The sequence below is a fragment of the Aquarana catesbeiana genome, linkage group LG07 (genome assembly GCF_042186555.1).
Source record: "Aquarana catesbeiana isolate 2022-GZ linkage group LG07, ASM4218655v1, whole genome shotgun sequence".
Taxonomy (NCBI): domain Eukaryota; kingdom Metazoa; phylum Chordata; class Amphibia; order Anura; family Ranidae; genus Aquarana; species Aquarana catesbeiana.
Genome location: NC_133330.1, coordinates 288909247 through 288930474, shown reverse-complemented (window position 1 = coordinate 288930474; position 21228 = coordinate 288909247). Strand labels below are relative to the sequence as shown.

Here is a 21228-nt window from a genome sequence, read left to right as displayed (position 1 = left end):
CTTCGATCCAGGGATTTTTTTCTCCGAAAATAGGTGCAGAAACTCCCCCTTTCGGACTTACCCTTTGTCTCTGCCCCTACCTACCTCCTCTTACCGTTCCTTGGTTCCACCCCCTACCCACCTCCAAGTACTGCCCCTTTTAGAGAATACAGAACCAAGTAACATTTGTGGTGCTAAGTAATTTTTATATAATTTGTTAATGATAACAAGAAAAGCAGTAAAATAGACCCCCTGCAGCCAACAATAGACCCCCCACAACAATAGATCTCCCAGCAACAATGGACCACCCGCAACAAAATACCCACTCCCCCCAGCAACAATAGACCCCCGGCAGCAACAACAGATCTCCCCACAGACAGCAACAATAAAACCTCCAGCAGCCTGCTTAAATAGACTGCTCCCTCAGCAGTAGATTCCTCCCAGCAACATAAGACCCACCCCAGCAAGAATAGATCTCCCACTAGCAACAACAGACCTCCCTCCTGCAAAAGAAGATCCCTTCCAGAGACAATAGATCCCCCAGCAGCAAAAAGAGACCTTTCCAGCAACAATAAACCCTCCTGCAGAAATAGATATCCTCCAGCAATAAAATATTTCCCAGCAGCCAGCAACAATAGACACTGTAGCACAACCAAGCACCCCTTGCTATTACATACATTCAGTGCTGGAGGTGCAGGAACTGCGGTCCCGTTGAAAGAAAGCCCTGCTTCTATCTACCTTCTTCATGCTTACCTTTCCCTCTTCTCATCTCCTGTGTTTCCCACGGGTCCCTTCTACATCACTATGCACATTGATGCTCCCCCAGGAATCCCACTACCTGCTCACTGACATCCCCCTCTTACTTTTGGGCTTCCCTGACAGTAGAACGACTCTAGTTAGGGGTATTGTTGAGCTTGTCTTCAGGGCTCAGTTGAGTTGCTCTGTCTTCTTATGATGTAACCCACCTGGGAATCTGACTTTTGATTTATGTACTTTTCGTGTGTAACTGACAACTAATGCTGAGTATTAGTGTCAGGAAGCTAGTTGTTAGGTAATTTGGACAGGGTATAATTCCCAATCCTCATTAAATTAGTAGATACGATGCCTGGTTTGGAAATGCGACACGGTGTACATTTTGCGGCATGTATGTGTTCCTTGGTCATCCGATCGAGGGCGAATACTGCTGTGCAAATTGTAAGCACATTTTTTCCCTGGAAGCCCAGGTTCTGAATCTGGGGAAGCAACTGTCAGGACTGAGAAGTCCCTCCATACTAAAGGAGAGCCAGGAACGTACACGGCAGGTGCCAGTGGGGGCCAGCACAGAGGCGGGTGGAGACAAAGAGGTGCAGGCTCTAGGAAAGAGTAGATGGGTGACACTCAGGAAGGGTAGGGGGGAAGTGCCAGGGAGGCCGATCCAGGGCTGGAGCATCCCAATAAGTACACTTCATTGAGTGACATCGGTGAAACCAGTCAGGGACAAGCACTGCTGGAAATAGGAAATAGGCATATGGAAATATGCATCTTTGACGTCGTTTGACGCCAGAAGTTCTCCTTGTAGGATGGAGATAACAGATTGGATTGACTTTATGCAAAAAGAGAGAGATTATATTCAGGAATTGAATTTTAGATTTTTGAGATCCAGAATGTCCATCTGGATTTAATCAAACCCCAACCTCTGCTCTTACATGGGGGCCACTATGAACACTTTTTGCCAAAAGATGGTTCAACGCTTGAGTGAAAGATTTCTTTTTCTCTGGATCCTTAGGAACGTTTGATCTGAGAAAACGAGGAGACGGAAACTCTTGGAACTCCAGTTTGTACCTTGGAGCTATTGAGGAAGTTCCCCATTCTTCTTGACACTCCTTCTGCCAGATCCCTGAGAACTGCAAAAGAATTCCTTATTGAGCAAGCAGGGGCACCTCCTCATCAGGAAGCTACAGTATTTTGTAGGCTTCCTCCCCAAGACCTCTTTTGTCCCTGGGGTTAAACCTGAGGATTACCCTTTTTACCTGACGGTGGAAGCCACCGTGACTGCCTGGAGGCTGATGCCCCTGGTACAGAAGAAGGAGCTTTGAAATAAAAATATATTTACTCCTTCACTTAAATGGCAAAAAGGGTATCTTCCTTTAACTAGAAATTATTTGGATATTTTATCCAAAATATCCCCAGATAGCTGTTTTACCGCAAAAAGGAAAACTAGCCAGGAGCTTCTTGCACAAGGCCCAAAGGATAGAATCTGTCATAGCAACTATTGCAAACATAAAGCTGCCTCCTGGACCTGCTGATCGGGGTAACCTTGAACACCTGTTTAAACTGGTTTCTCAATGAATAATCAATTACTGTCAGCGCAGGCTGAGACACTCAACCTGCCAGAGAAAAAAAAGTGTTTTTTAATAGGAATTCCAACCTTTTATCCATTAGATCCATTGGTCTACCCTACTTAGTGAAATTTCTCTACCATGGGATAAAGTGTGAAAACTTTTTAGAAAGGAAAATAATGCTTATCTGGGTGATCCTCCAGATACAAAAAATTTTTCCAACAAAGAATGGACAGGAAAAAGCATGCACAGCTTGAGGAGGCTTTAGCGAAGCCAAGCACTCGGTTAAGGGTACATAAATGTGGAGTGGATCAGCAAGAATTTGTACCATCAATCTTACAGATTGTGACAGCTGACTCTCCCGCAATTTGACACCTCAGAAGAGGAGTCATCAGCCTCACCACGGTTCCCTGAGGGAATTCGTCTTCTCCTGCCCCAGCTCCTCAGTCTGAGGGTCCTAGGAAAATGGAAGAGAACCTGTCGCATCTTAACCACACTGGGATGCAATTAAAGTTGCAAAATGTATTTATTTATTTATTTATTATAAAAACCTACCATGGCAGAATAAATGAACAGGGGCTGCAGTGTTGAAAACAGTTGCAAACATTTCATGGCCCCGATGCTCATTCTGACCAGCCACCCCCTCTCAGGGGGGGATGCCATTTGTAGAGTAGGCTTTCCAGAGCTTGAGGGAGACCCTTTTAGCTCCTTTTTTGGAGGTGTTTCAACCCCCCCTTCTGACCATAGCCCGATGAAAAAGCATAGGTACTACCAGAAGAAATCACATCCATTGCTTGAGTAATAGTCAGCCACTGCCGCCGCTATTAATGCTCAGCCTGATGCAATAGTAAATGTGTAAAAAAGGAATGCCTGTGTCACCAAACCTCTTTCTTGCTCTTGTGTCCCTCCGCAGCTTGCAGCAGTAACTATGTGGCTTAGAAAACACATTTTCCTGCGCTGGACGTTGGAGGATGCCAACACCGCACTAAGCCCCGCCCCCGTCGCCTACAGCCCCCCTCGTCTCTTTTTTAAAAAAGAGCTTTCCTGCGTGATCCTATGGGATCGTATAGTGCGTGCCGTTGTTTTTTTTTTTTCCTCCTGCGTTTCTTCCTCGTGAAGAGGGGGAGAAAACAGCACAGGTGGGGGGGCGTCTGGTGGGGAGGAAAAAAACCCCCAGACTTACCGGAGGTCTGCTGCTGGCTGGAGGAAAGAAAGCTGTTGTTCTGGACATAACGTGAGCTCCCTGAGGAAGCATGAGAAGGTATGTGCTCAATACAGCCCCCAGTGGTGACACATAGGCATGACAACATTTACTAAATTAAAGGAGTCATTCATAAGAAAATTCAAGAAAATTTCTTAGAAAACTCCACTTACCTTTCCTGCCGCAGGGTTTTCTGAGGTAAAATCAACAGACCCAATCTTCACCATTCACGGTGGGTTCCGTTAACAAACCTTCAGGAGCTGGGGACCCTCGGGGAAACCCACAATCCTGGACCTGTAATAGCACTACCGCCAGTAAAACTTTATGGCCTTAATACCAAAAGTACTGTATCCCGGGGTCCAGCTCTCTTAAAAGAGAAGCATTTACAGGCAAAACATCGTTTCTTCAAATACGAGGCCCGGGTACCATTCAATTTCGGCCTAAAAGACACTTTGAATGGATCCGACTGCATAGCTAGCCCCAGCAAGGATTGCTCCAGTGGAGCTCAGCACAGCACATCTTCACTAGTGACCAACACCTTAGACACTGGTGAAAAAACTGAGGTACTCCCAGTAGTGGGAGGGGTTATATAGGGGGTGGACTTTTTGTCTTAGGGCGTGCCAGTGTCCATCACCTGAAGGTGGCCTATAACCCACATAGTAACTACTATGGCTCTGTGTTCCGTGATGTACGATAAGAAATAAGAAACATAAGGGGAATACAAAGACACTGAATTTCAAAAGAGCCAACTTCCCTAAACTACGAACCTTGTTAGAAGGCATGAATTGGGATAAAATATTAGGAACAAAGAACACAGAGGAGAGATGGGTTTGCTTTAAGAGCATATTAAATAAGGGCATTAGCCAATGCATCCCATTGGGTAATAAATTTAAAAGACCGAATAAAAGTCCTGGATGGCTTAACTCCAATGTAAAAATGAATATAAAAGCAAAGGAGAAGACATTCAAAAAATACAAGGTTGAGGGATCATCATCAGCATTCAGACTTTATAAAGAATGCAACAAGAAATGTAAGGGTGCAATTAGGGCAGCTAAGATAGAACACGAAAGACACATAACAGAGGATAGCAAAAAAAATCCCAAGAAATTCTTTAAGTATGTAAACAGTAAAAAAAGGTAGGCCAGACCATATTGACCCCATAAAGAATGAGGAAGGACATCTGGTTACAAAGGATGGGGAGATGGCGAATGTATTGAATTTATTCTTCTCCTCAGTTTTCATGAGGGATTTGGGGGGCTTCAGTAACCAAAGCTGCAGTGTTTATCCTTATGACACATCACAGGAAGCACCTCCATGGTTAACAGAGGACAGAATTAAAATTAGACTTGGGAAACTTAACATTAATAAATCACCGGGACCAGATGGCTTGCATCTGAGGGTACTTAGGGAACTCAGTCAAGTAATTGCCAGACCATTGTTCCTAATTTTTACTGACAGTCTACTGACTGGAATGGTACCAGGTGATTGGAGAAAAGCCAATGTAACACCACCAATATTTAAAAAGGGCCCAAAATACATCCCTGGGAATTACAGACCAGTTAGCCAAACATCAACAGTATGCAAGCTCTTGGAGGGGATGATAAGAGACTATGTACAAGATTTTAGTAACGAGAATGGTATCATTAGCAGTAATCAGCATGGATTCATGAAGAATCGTTCTTGCCAAACCAATCTATTAACCTTCTATGAGGAGGTGAGTTGCCATCTAGATAAAGGAAGGCCCATAGACGTGGTGTGTCTGGATTTTGCAAAAGCATTTGACACGGTTCCCCATGAACGTTTACTGTACAAAATAAGGTCAGTTGGAATGGACCATAGGGTGAGTACATAAATTAAAAACTGGCTACAAGGGCGAGTTCAGAGGGTGGTGATAAATGGGGAGCCGGAATGGTCAAAGGTAGGTAGTGGGGTCCCCCAGGGTTTTTAGCTGGGACCAATCCTATTTATTTTGTTCATAAACGACCTGGAGGATGGGGTAAACAGTTCAATCTCTGTAATTGCGGACGATACTAAGTTAAGAAGGGCAATAACTTCTCTGCAGGATGTGGAAACCTTGCAAAAAGATCTGAACAAACAAATTAATGGGGTGGGCAACTACATGGCAAATGAGGTTTAATGCAGAAAAATGTAAAATAATGCATTTGGGTGGCAAAAATATGAATGCAATCTATACACCGGGGGGAGAACCTCTGGGGGAATCTAGGATGGAAAAGGACCTGGGGGTCCTAGTAGATGATAGGCTCAGCAATGGCATGCGATGCCAAGCAGCTGCTAACAAAGCAAACAGAATATTGGCATTATAAAGGGGATCAACTCCAGAGATAAAACGATAATTCTCCCGCTCTACAAGACTCTGGTCCGGCCGCACCTAGAGTATGCTGTCCAGTTCTGGGCACCAGTTCTCAGGAAGGATTACTGGAAATGGAGCGAGTACAAAGAAGGGCAACAAAACGAATTCTAAATGGTCTGGAGGATATTAGTTATGAGGAAAGGTTGCGAGCACTGAACTTTTTCTCTCTGGAGAAGAGACGCTTGAGAGGGGATATGATTTCAATTTATAAATACCATACTGGTGACCCCACAATAGGGTTAAAACTTTTTTGCAGAAGGGAGTTTAACAAGACACGTGGCCACTCATTAAAATTAGAAAAAAAGAGATTTAACCTTAAACTACGTAGAGGGTTCTTTATTGTAAGAGCGGCAAGGATGTGGAATTCCCTTCCACAGGCGGTGGTCTCAGCGCGGTGCATCGATAGTTTCAAAAAACTATTAGATAAGCACCTGAAAGACCGCAACAGGGATATACAATGTAATACTGACATATAATCACACACATAGGTTGGACTTGTGTCTTATTTCAACCTCACCTACTATGTAACTATGTAACTGTATCTGTCTCTCTCTGTGTTATAAAATTTGGAAAATTCTAAATAATTATTATTTTTTAAATAGGAGGGGGGGCAATCAGTGCACATGTGCTAGACGTGGAAGTTAGGGAGGGGTGACCTAAGTAAGACAGGTCCCCATTAAAATTGTGCTACATGACCCCGTGATCTGAGAGTATCTGTTGTAGATGGTAAATAAGGACTAGCAAGAAAAACATTGCAAACATTTCTACCATTCTTTAAACCATACCGCTGTTCCTGAGACTGATAGCTCCCATCTGTTTTTCTATCTTAAGAAAATAAGTGGAAGTTTCAAATCCCCCAAGGCAATTATTTGATATTATCTGGCTCTATTACTTCTGCATCTTCCAACAAACAAACATTTGTAGATGTCTCATGAATACAAGATTGTTCATATTAATTAAATTCTGTACAAGTTGGGCAAGCATTGTCTCATGTCTACAAACAGTCTAAAGTCTAAAGTAGACTTTATAAAGAAAAAAGTACTATATATATATATATATATATATATATACACATACATACACACACATGTGTAAACCACTTTCATATATATTCCCACGCTTATGGTGTAACTAAAGTGAAAGAAATATATAATAAATATACTAATGTGGGTTGCTGCTCTAGAAGGTGCTGTGCCTTTAAAGTGATAGAGATAAAGTGTATATACAGAGCGCTATCCTATATGAGTTCTTTCTATTACCTCGTGTTTAAATTATAAACAAAAGAAATATCAATCAGCCATGAATGATTACCACTTGCTTACTGAGCACTTACCCGCTTCCTGCCCAGGTTAATCTTCAGCTTTCAGCGCTTTCACACTTTGAATGACAATTGCACAGTCATGCAACACTGTACCCAGGGCGGGAGGGGCAACTGCCCTGGGCGGTGTCTTAATCTGTGGGGGGGGGGCGCACGGGGAGCTTCAGTCGCTGCTCCTGTCTCACTGATAGGAGTGACTGTGTATTCACCGCGGACTCCTCCGCTCATCCAACTCTGCCTTATCTCTGCTATTTACTGCAGCTAATAATCACTCTCTCCTCCAGCAAGCTATACTTTTGCTCTCAACTTGCTCTCCTTTCCAGGACACTTCACCTTCTTCCCTGTTACTCTCACTATGGTCCGGCTCATCTCCGCTCCATCTACACCTCTCTCTACCTTTCCTGCACGATCATCAAAGTAAGTCAGCACCCATCCTCCTTGCTCCTCTGCCTTGTTCATTTATTCCCTTCTCCTTCTCTTATCTGCTGTCCCTTCCATAAATCTCCACTACACATATCTTGCAGCCTCTGATCTCAACTCAGCATTCCACACACAGATCTTACACCCATTCCATCCCAGCTCTTGTAAATGTCCTGTCCTGACTCCCCACCATGCAGCCTAGCACAGTCTCTGCACTCCATCACTTTGATCTTCATCAGCACATACTATTACCACCCCAACCTCCTCACCAGTTCACTTCTTTCTCATCTCTTAGCCCCATTCACATTGGAGCGATTTGTCATGTCACATCCTATTGCTGGTGTTCTGTCGATTTGTGCCCTCGGTCAAAAAATTGGTCGTGCATGCGCAGAATGGAAGGGCACTCCAGCTGATTTTCTGATCAGCTGGCGTGACTTCACCATAGCGCATGCGCACATCGCAGGAGGCTTTTTTAGATGGGCGATACCATTTGACAGGCATAATTGAATGGTATGCAAACAGTGGAGAGACACCGTATTTGTCATATTTTGCCTCGCTGTTGCGGCGTGGGTTTGCAGCGTGCTCTAGGTCCGGTTTTGTCTGTGTTGCGGGGCGGGTTGTGGCTGTGTTGAACGGCAGGTTTTGCCTATGTCTAAGGACGGGTTGCAACACAGACAAAACCCACCATGCAACAGCGAGGCTCAATCTGACAACTACGGTGTCCCTCTGCTCTTTGCATAGCTTTCCATTGTGCCCGTGAAATGGTATCTCCCATTGAAAAAAGCCTCCTATGATGTGCGCATGTGCTCTGGTGACGTCATTCCAGCTGATCGGGAAATCAGCTGGAGTCCCCTTCCATTCTGCGCATGCCTGGGCACTTTTCCATGGCGTGCACAAATCGATAGAATACCAGCAATGGCAGTGTTCAAATATATGCGGTGCCGCATCAATTTGAAAAAGTAGTACATGCACTACTTTTGTGATTTCAGGTGTGACTTCAATAGACATTCGTGCATAAAGCCACACAGATGTCTTCAAAGTTGATCCAGAAGTCACACTGAGATGCAGCTTTGAAATCCTGCGATTTCAGGTAAAGTTGCACAGTTTCAAAGCCACAGTAAATGTGTACGGGGGGCTAATAGCGGGTTCACACCAGTGCAATGTGGTTTGGCCGCAGCGCGATTGTATGTGCGGCTTACCTGCAGTTTCAGGTGGACTCCCATTAAATTCTATTAGACTATTTTCATAAATGCAAATCACAGTCTTGCATGCTGCAACTTTGATGCACATTGCGAAAACACACAGTTCAACAGAATTCATCAGGAGCACACCTAAAACTGCAGGTATACCGCACATACAATCGCACTGTGGCCAAACCACAGCGCACCAGTGTGAACCCGCTATAAGGCTAGGTTCACACCTTTGCATGTCAGGATCATGCACAAAATTGGGGTTTTCCTGACAAGCACAGAAGCGCACTGTCCTTTGGTAGACGCGCAGTCACAGAGCAGTCACCCCCACATATCTGCTAACGCACAGATTTTCACACACACCAAACCACATAGTGCTGCAGCACCGTGTGGTTTGGTGCAGAACAATTTTAGAAAAGGGTCATGGACATGGTCCCCTGAAAAAAAAAATATTAAAAGTCAGCAGCTACAAACATTGCAGCTGCTGACTTTTAATATATGGACACTTACCTGTCCAGGGAGCCCGCGATGTCGGCAGCCGAAGCCGATCTGTTCGTCGGCTCTTGGCTGCTGCCACCGCCATCCTCAGTAAAGGAATCAGGAAGTGAAGCCATGCAGCTTCACTTCCTGGTTCCCTACCGCGCATGCGCGAGTCGTGCTGCGCGTACTCACTGGTCCCTGCTGTGTTCTGGGACCTGTCTGTCTCCAGAATATAGTGGGGGAGGACAGAGTAGGCGCCAGAAGTGGCCTAGGTCACTATGAATGCCGTGGTGATCTATGCCAGGAAGTGGGAGCAAATACCTGTATTAGACAGGTATCTACTCCCTCCTCCCCCCTGAAAGGTACCAAATGTGATGGGGGGGGGGGGTTCCAAAAAGTGGAAGTTCCATTTGGCAAATATCATGTCTAATTTTGTTTCCTTTTTTTAATGCAAAATAAAAAAAATTGTGGAGAATAATACTTGGCTTTGTGATTTACTTCAAATGACAGTTTGGGAGTAGGCAGTTACATTTAAAAAAATACAATGTAAAATTAACAAGGGACACCAACATAGTTGTATCTTTGATCTTAAAAACTACAGGATAATGGTGTTGTGGTAACTTGCCCAAATAAAAAAAAAAAAACATAATAATATAATTCTTGATATCACTAGAAAAAAAAAGCCTTTGAAAATTAGTTTGCAATAACTCCATCAGTATCACCAGCAAAGCAGCTTCATTATTATCCATTAAAGAAGAAGAGAATTGTGCGCTGCATTTCAACATTTCATAATTTGCCGCGTCACGAATTTTAATTCTCTATTACAAGTGCTAGTTTACAAGACCGACCGCTACTGGCTCGTCCTTGTTTCCGAGCATGTGTGTTTGTACTTTGGACTTTTGTCCGACAGACTTGTGTACACACGCTGGGAAAATCCGACAACAGACATTTGTCGGCGGAAAATTTTAAAACCTGCCACCCAACATTTGTCCGCAGAAAATCCAACAACAGTTGTCTGATGGAGCATATAAATGGTTGGATTTTCCGCCAACAGCCTGTCATCACACTTTTTCCGTCGGAAAATCAGATTGTGTGTACGAGGCTTCAGTCTGCTTTAACCTATACATTGACACACTTTTACCTTTTATAATTATGGAACGGGTGCACTTCTAAGCACTTTTTTTCTTGTTTCTTTTAACTGATGAGACTTCAGTTAATGGATGATTTAGGTGGTTGCTGTGGGTTACTGTACTTTTTCACATCATGATTGCTCCCAGCACTGTCTCTTTAAATATGGCGGATAATAAAATATAGTACATGATCTCACAAAAGTGAGTACACCCCTCACATTATTGTAAATATTTTATTATATCTTTTCATGTGACAACACTGAAGAAATGACACTTTGCTACAATGTAAAGTAGTGAGTGTACAGCTTGTATAACAGTGTAAATTTGCTGTCCCCTCAAAATAAGGGGTGTACTCGCTTTTGTGAAATACTGTATATACAGTATAGTGTGCATACAAACACACCTTGTCATCTGCTCCGTGTGATACAGAGGTGCAAACCTTGCCTCCTGTTACAGCTGAGATCTCAGTGCAGATTAAACAGACTTAATTAAGCATAGCTAATAAAGGATCATCACTCTACAACTGTCTCTGCACACAGGGTAAGACACAGAAACCCAATAAAAAAAGCTGCACAAACCCCTCCATACAGTGTCCATTAATAATTTAAGGTGATGTAGTGACCCCAAGTGACTGCTCCAGTCAGGAGCCACTGAATTATATATTAGTCAGTATAGAAATGTTGTAGAATTCTACCAACGGAGCAATGCGTTTATAAAACTCATACAACATCAGATGTCCTTCTATTAACCACTTGCCGACCAGGCTTTTTCTGGCACTTTTTGTTTACAATCAGTATTTTTTTTTGCTACAAAATTACTTATAACCCCCAAACATTATACAATTTTTTTTTTTAGCAGCGACCCTAGGGAATAAAATGGCGATCGTTGCAATGTTTTAAGTTACACAGTATTTGCATAGCGGTTTTGCAAACACAATTTTTTGGGAAAAAATACACTTTAACAAATAAAAAAGAAAACACAATATTTACCCCAATAAAAATGTGAAAGATGATGTTATGTCAAGGAAAAAGATACCTAATATGTCATGCTCCCGGAATGGCGACAAACTATGGTACTTAAAAATCTCAATAGGCGATGCTTTAAACATCTTTACAGGTTACCTGTTTAGAGTTACAGAGGAAGTCTAGTGCTAGAATTATTGTTCTCGCTCTAACATTCACGGCGATGCCTCACATGTGTGGTGTGAATACAGATTACATATGTGTGCATGATTTAAAGTGTTTGTTACCCTAAAAAAAATATGGGTCCCTTGAAGCATGTTATGCAGCACAGTGCTGTGTGTGTAATTTGGCTCCCTGTATCACCGAAAATACCTGGCTGATCCTGCCTTGTTCTGTCCTTCCCCCTGCAAACTGATCACATTTATCATCAGTCTATTAGGGGTGCCGGAGCGCCGCCCCCTCTATCCACGGCCGCCACCCCCATGCTCTAGCCACGGCTATTCTGACAGGACACCACCACCCCCTATTTATGCGTCTGGCCCCTTTCAGGATGCCGGGCGCGTGAATTACAGCTGCAGGGGTGTATTTTTGAAGCACCTGATTAGAGCCATAGACTCTAATAGGCTTCAAAATAGGGTGGGCTTGTGGCGCAGAGCAGTGCACCAGGAGCCCACTCAGGTGTTACAACAGCAAATGAATATTTGCTATTGAAACACTGATCCTCAATCCGACCAATCAGAAGCAGGTCTGAGACCCGTTTTCTGATTGTCTGAAAAGAGAAGAGTCCCAATTGGCCGCATAGGAGGAGGGAGGAAACGGAAGCCGCTGTGATGCATGTGGAGAGCAGGGGAAGGGAAAGCCTTCGCCGCAGAGCAAGGGAAGCCGCCGGTGAAGCCCGGGAGAAGCGTTGCCCACCATAGATGGAATAAGTACACCAGACCCACCCTACTGACCAGGGGAGGGGGGGTGTTACTGTTTGCTGCCCCCCCAAAAAAAAATTACCACCGGCCGCCACTGTTTATCATGGCTGCTGAGCCCTGACACCGTGGTCAGTTTATGTGCCTCCGTCACTCGCATTACTTCTCTCTGCTCTCCTCTGTCTTCTCTGCCCCCTCCCTCCCTGCCTGTCAGCTTGTACCAGTGCCCGCCCCCCCTCCCCCGCTCCTCCTGCTAAAAAAACTATGATGTGAACATACAAACCCCTCTGTTAAATAAAGACATGTGCCCCAGTGTATGTATTTTATAAAAATATGCCCAATTATGCCCTGCTCGCTGCTCTCCTCCTCTCCTCCCCGGCTGACGTCAGTGGGAGTTCTTGGCCCCTCCCACTATAGTTGTTATCCTGGGAGAGAGACGAGGAGTCACGTGAACGCTGGGAGGCGCTGTGAAATATTTTTATTTTTTATGAAACACATGCAGTGGGGCACATGTCCTTATTTAACAGAGGGAATTGTATGTTCATATCATAGTGGCTGTACAACCACTTTAGGTATGCGTTGCTTCTGCAAGTGAGCACACTGTCCCTTTAATTATTTTTTTTTATCACTTTTATTCCTCTTACAAGGGATGTAAACATCCCTTGTAATAAAAATAAGGATGACAGGTCCTCTTTATGGAGCGATCTGGGGTCAAAAAGACCCCAAATCTCTCCTTTACCTTAAAAATAAAAAAATAAAAACTTTAATCTTTTGCTTTAAAAAAAAAAAACTTGTTTACTTCCAACCTGGACTGGAAGTGATGTTATGACGTCACTCCAGTCCTCCAAGGCCATAGAGCTGTTCTACACTTTGATTGCCTGGGTGGCCAGCCGGCGATAATGTCAGATCGTTTCTCGGGTGAACCGGAGGAAACGGTAAGCTTGAGAAACTACCAGCGAGCGGCGGGAGGGGACGTCCCCTCCTACCGCTTCTGAAAGCGTTCCAGCAGCTCATGAGCCGCTAGGACCACTTTCATGAAAAAGCCAGTTTCTGGTTGTAAAAAAACAATACCAGAGTTATGGCTGATATCTTCAGCCATAATCCCGGTAAACCCCTTGCAACACACAACGTATATATGCGTATTGCAGTCGGCGAGTGGTAAATAATTCAGAGTGTTCCTATGTATGGTATTTGAAACCGTGACATTCATAGCAATATATGTTACACACAAATCATTTAACTTGGATTCCAGTATCCTGGCACTAAAAGGATTTAGCACAGATGGTGTAAAGATTGAGTGTACATGGTGGGAAGCTTTTGCTGCCAAAAAGTGATAGTTAAGAAGTTAATTTAGGGGTCAAGATAGTTTGGAGTTTACTTTATCATGATCTTCTCCTCTTCCTCATGCCCCTACCCCTCTGTGTCTGCCCACACTCCTTATAAAAGGAAAGCGCGGGTCGTAAATTTGAAGTCCAGCAGCCTCAGATACATCTGGATGAGACGTTCTGACTGCCAAGGGGTGAGTGAGCTCACCATCCATCCCTGTCTGTGACTGAAGTCTCCCCTTTTCTCTCTCCTGCCTCTGAGTGAGTACACTAGGGAAAATTTAGGGTCCTCAGAGCAACCCTTATATCACAGCTCCCTTTTACAACAGAGGTCACAGTGTTCCCCCTTACATCAGAGTCTTCTCCGTACATCAGAGTTCTCAGTGCTCTCCCTTAAATCAGGGTTCCCGGAGCATCCCTAATGTTAGAGTCCCCTTACATCAGAGTCTGCAGAGTCCCCCCTTACAGTGTAAGGGAACTCTGTGGATTCAGATGTAAAAGGGGAACTCTGCGGATTCAGATGTAAAAGGGGAACTCTGCGGATTCAGATGTAAAAGGGGAACTCTGCGGATTCAGATGTAAAAAGGGAACTCTGTGGACTCTGATGTAAAGGGGAACTCTTGTGATTAACTTCATATGATTAGAAATGTTATTTAATTGCAAAATATATGTATAGTTTATACTATAAAAAAAAAAAAAATTATAAAAAAAATAATTTTAAAAAATTGCTTTGCGTGGCTAAAATGTTCGGGTTTGACTTAAAGAAAAGGTGACAACCCTAGTTGGGTTTATAAGTTAAAGCAGTATTAAACCCAAAAAGCAAACGTTTATTATTTTGCATCTTACCAATTCTTAGATGTGATGGCTGTGTAAGTTTTCTTTTTTTAGCCTTTCTTTCTTTTATTTTCACTTGGTGATCTGGCAAGTAAGTCTGTTGTTTTTCAAAAGAACAAGCTGTCCAGCAAATGTACCAGTTAAAATGTTGAGACCAACCATTTTCCCAAAAGAAAAAAATAATTGCTGTAACTACTTATAGAGTGTGAGCTGGGGTCTGGCTTCTATCTGTTTAGTGTATTTAAATCTTATAGTATATTTACCACTCCCCCCTCCCCCAGACTCACAATGCTGCTGTCCATAGGTGCCCCTGTGCTCCTTCATCCAGAGTGGGGGCACTCTAATACAGGAGGTGTGTTACTGGCCAGATCACAGGGTGAAAACAGATGGTAACAAAAAAAGCCTAAAAAAAGATTGCGACCATCACCATTAATGATTGGTAAGCTGCAATATATTACATTTTTGGTTTATTACCCCTTTGTGTAGAGATAAGTGTTGGGGGGGGAGGGGCAGCTGGGTGGTTGGTCAGGGCAAGTTTAAGCTTAACAACAGAAATACCACTCTTGCGCATACATGTGATGGCCCAGCTCAGGTGGAAGTAATTAGGGGTATTATTTGAGGCTTTGCTGCCCTCTAGAACTAGGGATATCTTTGACATGTCTAAAAAAATGGAAAGGAAAGAGGGTGCACCAGCCTAGTGAATTATCCTACAATCATTTATTGTAGATAAAAAATATATACAGTAAAACTACTCACAAACATGAGATGCGAATATGCTAGAAACAGACAATCTTCCATGGTTTGAAGTCCTGCCATGTAGGATAATGCATTAGACTGGTTCGCCCTCTTTCCATTTTTAGACAAGTTTAAGCTTAACTCCCATCATGATCTTGCATACATACACTATATTGTCAAAAGTATTGGGACGCCTGCCTTTACACACACATGAACTTTAATGGCATCCCAGTCTTAGTCCATAGGGTTCAATATGGAGTTGGCCCACCCTTTGCAGCTATAACAGCTTCAACTCTTCTGGGAAGGCTGTCCACAAGGTTTAGGAGTGTGTCTATGGGAATGTGTGACCATTCTTCCAGAAGCACATTTGTGAGGTCAGGCACTGATGTGGATGAGAAGGCCTGGCTCACAGTCTCCGCTCCAATTCATCCCAAAGGTGTTCTATTGGGTTTAGGTCAGGACTCTGTACAGGCCAGTCAAGTTCCTCCACCCCAAACTCTCTCATTTATGTCTTTATGGACCCTGCTTTGTGTACTGGTCCAAATCATTTGGTGGAGGGGGGATTATGGTGTGGGGTTGTTTTTCAGGGGTTGGACTTGGTCCCTTAGTTCCAGTGAAAGGAACTCTTAAGGTGTCAGCATAACAAGACATTTTGGACAATTTCAGCTCCATCTGCAGCAGCGCATCGGGACAATATCTCACTGCCTGTGATTAGCGCAGCGCAGTGCCGACTTATTGGCGGGCTCTGCACGTGGGCTGTGCGAACACACCTGAGCTCATCCTTACTCCTAAACCTTGTGGACAGCCTTCCCAGAAGAGTTGAAGCTGTTATAGCTGTAAAGGGTGGGCCAACTCAATATTGAACCCTGCAGACTAAGACTGGGATGTCATTAAAGTTCATGTGAGTGTAAAGGCAGGTGTCCCAATACTTTTGATAATATAGTGTGTATCTCTCAGGTGTCTCGACTTCAAAGAATTGTCCTATGCTGTGTTATGTCTGTGAGATTGTTCCAATTATGTCAATATTGTATTGGATTTTATCCTTTTTTTTTTTATGTCACTGACTACTCTTAAATAAAGAATTCTTTTTATTATAAAAAAAATAAGATCATACCTGGAGTTCAGCTTTAAGGTTACATACACACATCTGTATCTTCCATGCTGTGTCCTTTAATGATGATTTATATGTACTGACATGTACTGTATTCTTATGGAAGAGGGATTTGCTGAAAACTGGACCAGATGCAGACTAGACCCCACACTATAGCACAGAAGTTTTTGGGGAGAGCTTTAGGCTGCATTCACACCTGAGCATTTTCATTTTGTAATGAATTGTCAGGTCTCAGCAATATGGATAAAACTCATTGGAAAAAAAAGCGGCATGGCTCCCCCCTCCCCAGTCCTCTACCAGGCCCTTTGGGTCTGGTATGAATATTAAGGGGAACCCCGAACGAAAATTTTTTTTTTAAAATTGCGTGGGGGTCCCCCCAAAATCCATACTAGACCCTTATCTGAGCACACAGGAAAAGAGGGGGGATGAGAGAGCCCCCCCCCTCCTGAACCGTACCAGGCCACATGGGGAGGGTGCTTTGGAGTAGCACGTGACGTCAGAGGAAAGCGGGGGTCACCCTTTTACATCACCGAGTGCCGTTTTTTTCAATGAGTTTTATCTATATTCCCGAGACCCCACAATTCATTACAGCCGCGATCAATTTTAAATGGCTTTTTTTTTTTTTTTTTTAGAAATGTCATTTTGCTGTGGTACTGTTCCAAACACAGGAAAACTGCGCCACTTTACAGGCATACTATAGACACCCCCCAGGCACGATATTTAAAGGATTATTACACTTTAATTGTTTCACTTTAAGCATTATTATAATCACTGCTCCCGAAAAAACAGCCATTTTTAAAACTTTTTTTGCATTGATCCATGTCCCCTGGGGCAGGACTCGGGTCCCCAAACACTTTTTATGACAATAACTTGCATATTAGTCTTTAAAATGAGCACTTTTGATTTTTCACGTTCGTGTCCCATAGACTTTGCGTGTTTGTCCAAATTTTTTGCCTGTTCGCATATTCTGGTGTAAACCCAACCGGGGGGGGGGGGGTTCAGCTCATCCTTAGCCAGGACCATAAAAGATGATTCCCAACATTGTTCTCTTTGTTACAGCATAACTTTGCCATACAACCCATAAGAAAGAATGGTCAGCTCTTTGCAGACAGCCAGATGAAATACATACAGGAGCTGGTTTACCTGCCAAAGGATCTTTATTTCTGTCTATCCAGCCATGAGATTCACCCAGCTCTGTTACAGAGTATAGCACTGTCTGCAGTATAGGTCTTGCCCCTCCCCCTGCCTGTGGGCAGTGAAGAAGCAGACTAGTAAGCTCATCTCACTGTCGCTCTGCTCATTCCTCCTATCAGCATGTGCGCTGCACTGCAGCACGACCGTTTGGCTCCTTGTGCTGCTTCTCCCTCACCTACAGAGGCTGATATCAAATTCAGGTACTTGCATTAAAAAAACATACATTTAAAGCGTTTGTTACCCCAACACTTAATATTTCTGATATGTGCCTGCTGTACCATGTACTTGTCTGAGAAAGTATCCTTTTCATTTGTATTTCTTCCTTTGTGTGAAATTCCTGCTGTTCCTGTCAGTCCCTCTGCTTTCCTATTAAAAAAACTGACCACACTAAGCAGGAGAGCCCACTGTGGTCAGTTCTCTAGCTATGCTATGAACTCAGTGTGCTCTCCTCCAATAATCAGACTTGTCCGCCCCCCCCCCCCCCCTGCACAGCAATTCACTGGGAAGTTCAGTGTACTGCTGTTTCGCCCCCCCCCCCAGCTCTTATGCAGCTGAGAACATAGGAAATATGATCATTTATTTAAAAAAAAGGGAAAAAAGGTATTTATATTGTTTTTTTTATACCTATACGGAAATGTTTTGCCTTTCCTTTCTATTTTGAACTGGATTGTTTTACATGGTGATTGTTTACAATCACATTAAGTCTGTATTAATACATACAGAGCTGCAACAATGTGGGGTTGATTTATCAAAACTGGAGAGTGCAACATCTGGTGCAGCTGGGTATGTTAGCCAATCAGCTTCTAACTTTTGCTTGTTAAATTAAGCGTTGACAAAAATCCTGGAAGCTGATTGGTTTCTAGGCAGAGCTGCACTAGATTTTGCACTCTCCAGTTTTAGTAAGTCAACCCCTGTGAGTCTTTTGCAGCAGTTAGAACTCTATAGAACATCTGGTTTGTTAAAACTAAAATAAACAACCACTATTTTTTTTTTTTTTTTTATAATTCAATAGCAAAGTACAAACTATAATAACTCACAGCAATCAAGAAATAGAAGTCCTCATTTAATATAACTATATAAATCTTGTATTAAAATAATAATAATAATAATAATAATAATAATAATAATAATAATATGATAATAATAATAATATGATAATAATAATATTATTATAATGCTACTGAGTTTTCCTACATCATCGGCTCATTGCTCTGGCTAATTGAATAACCTTAGATGGCTAACAGTTATTTAAATAGTATATAATATAAAACAAAATACTATCAACAAGAAATGTTTAAGTAAATCTGTCACACGTGGGTCAGGATCACAGCCAAAGTTTGCACTGATTAAATTCATGCTGCCATTGCTGAGTAATCAACAGAGCAAAATTTCCAAACACTCAGCAAAAAGCTGAATACGTCCACAGAATTTAGTATTTTATTGGGACAGGAAATTAGATTGTTTTATCTAATCTGTAAGTTGCTTCATGGCCAATGGCTCTTTGTTGGTGACAGATTCTTAACTCTTATCATGATGAAGTTTAATCGGACTTACCTCAACCACCACATGTAACTGTGCTCGTATGGGAAAAAACTGTTAGGGTCATCACAGCAGTATTTGAAGTCCTTAAATCCACAGCAGTATATAGCCCCCAGGTCACTGTCCACTCTGGGACAGCTAAAAGCCCCTACTAACACCTTCTCCACAGTGGTGTAGCTGGAGCACTCAGCGCTCATAGTCCTGGATACTTCACCCAGCAAACAACTCCGAAAAACCCTGGAACTGCCAGTGTGTGGCTGGGGGGGGGGATTCTGTCAGCACCATCCCATGGTGTATAAGAGGAATGGTAGAGTCTACAGGAGAACCAAGACATGAGACCCTCACAGCAGCATCTTCAGCATCACTCTGCTCTCATCAGGACCACAGCTGCTGCCTTCATCTCTGTTTGCTGGCTGATGGTGTATCTCTGTCTCCCTCTGCTGGGGATGAGAAGAAGCTTACTATAATATTGATTTCACACTCAATGCAGCCTCCTGCATCCACAGTCCTGGGACATGGTCCTTTAGCACCCAGCTCAAAAAGGCCAGCGTGCAACTTTCCTCTATAAGTTATGAACTCCTTTAGAGGTATAGATTGCAGGTTCTACCATTTTTGAGCCCTTTCCCCTCCTACTGAAGCGCCCAAAGTGAAGCCTTTAAAAAAAAAAAAAAAAAAAAAAAAAAAGAAAATAAATGAGGATTTATAAGCTGACCATAGGTATGTACAGCCTATTGCATTTGGGTTTGCACCCCAAAGCTCAAACACACATGCGTGTGTGTGTGTGTGTATATATATGTATATATATATATATATATATATATATATATATATATATATATATATATAAAATATAGACATTGGGACAGTGCGAAGCCCTGCCACTGTATGAGTTTAGCATATTGCTATAAAAAGGACACAGGAATCTCAAAGTTGCAGTTTGAGTGGTGGCAGTAGAGCATTTTTATTATTTTATTATTGTTCACAATTTAATTTTTTTTTTTTTTAATTTTACAATATAATTTTTTTTACTTTTTTTTTTTTTTTTTTAGGAGACCCGTGGGGGGGGGCTTTGGTGAAATATCAGGGGTCCAACAAACAGACCTCTGATGTCTCACTTTTGAGACAGAAAAAGGGAATGAGGACAGAAGTTCACCAGTCCCTTTCTCTGCAACCTCAGCTGCACTGGACAGTGAATGAATGGGAAGTGCTCTATGCTGAGTAGAGTGCCTTCTTGTTTATTCACAAACTAATGCATAGGAAACACAGTTTACTATGCTTCCGTTAAGAATGAACGATGTAAGTGATCCACTTGTGTGCCTGCAGCAGCATCTGGGAGGAGAAGAGGGGGAAGAGGGGGACATGGGGGGCCTGTGCAGCAGGGGGAATCTACAAAGCACGGGGTGATTAGGGTGTGCCCAGGCACATCTGGCACACCTCGTGTGCACAACTTCAGTATTTCACAAAAGTGAGTACACCCCTCACATTTTTGTAAATATTTTATTATATCTTTTCATGTGACAACACTGAAGAAATGACACTTTGCTGCAATGTAAAGTAGTGAGTGTACAGATTGTATAACAGTGTAAATTTGCTGTCCCCTCAAAATAACTCAACACACAGCCATTAATGTCTAAACCGCTGCCAACAAAAGTGAGTACACCCCTAAGTGAAAATGTCCAAATTGGGCCCAAATAACCATTTTCCCTCCCCGATGTAATGTGACTTGTTAGTTACAAGGTCCCAGGTTTGAATGGGGAGCAGGTGTGTTAAAATTTGGTGTTATCGCTCTCACTCTCTCATACTGGTCACTGGAAGTACAACATGGCACCTCGTGGCAAAGAACTCTGAGGATCTGAAAAAAAGAATTGTTGCTCTACATAAAGATGGCCTAGGCTATAAAAAGATTGCCAAGATCCTGAAACTGAGCTACAGCACGGTGGCCAAGACCATACAGCAGTTTACCAGGACAGGTTCCACTCAGAACAGGCCTCGCCATGGTTGACCAAAGAAGTTGAATGCACGTGCTCAGCGTCATATCCAGAGGTTGTCTTTGGGAAATAGACGTATGAGTGTAAATGTAAAGGTCACATACAGCGGGAGGAAGGAGATGAAAAGGTTAATGTGCAGAATTGCCAGATAAGGGATGTGAAGGGTTAATATACAGGTTTACTTACAGACACAATGGATATCAGATGTATTGGAGG

At 42.9% G+C, this 21228-nt stretch overlaps 1 protein-coding gene across 1 annotated transcript in view; it reads right to left on the bottom strand.

Moving 5' to 3' along the window:
- Positions 1 to 19416, bottom strand: part of SHISAL2A (shisa like 2A) — a 227433-nt gene extending 208017 nt beyond the window's left edge. The window contains exon 1 of the mRNA XM_073593501.1: positions 19040 to 19416. Coding sequence (XP_073449602.1) covers positions 19040 to 19221 — 182 coding nt within the window. The 5' untranslated portion in view covers positions 19222 to 19416. The remainder of the gene's footprint in view (positions 1 to 19039) is intronic.
- Between the last annotated feature and the right edge of the window lie 1812 nt (positions 19417 to 21228).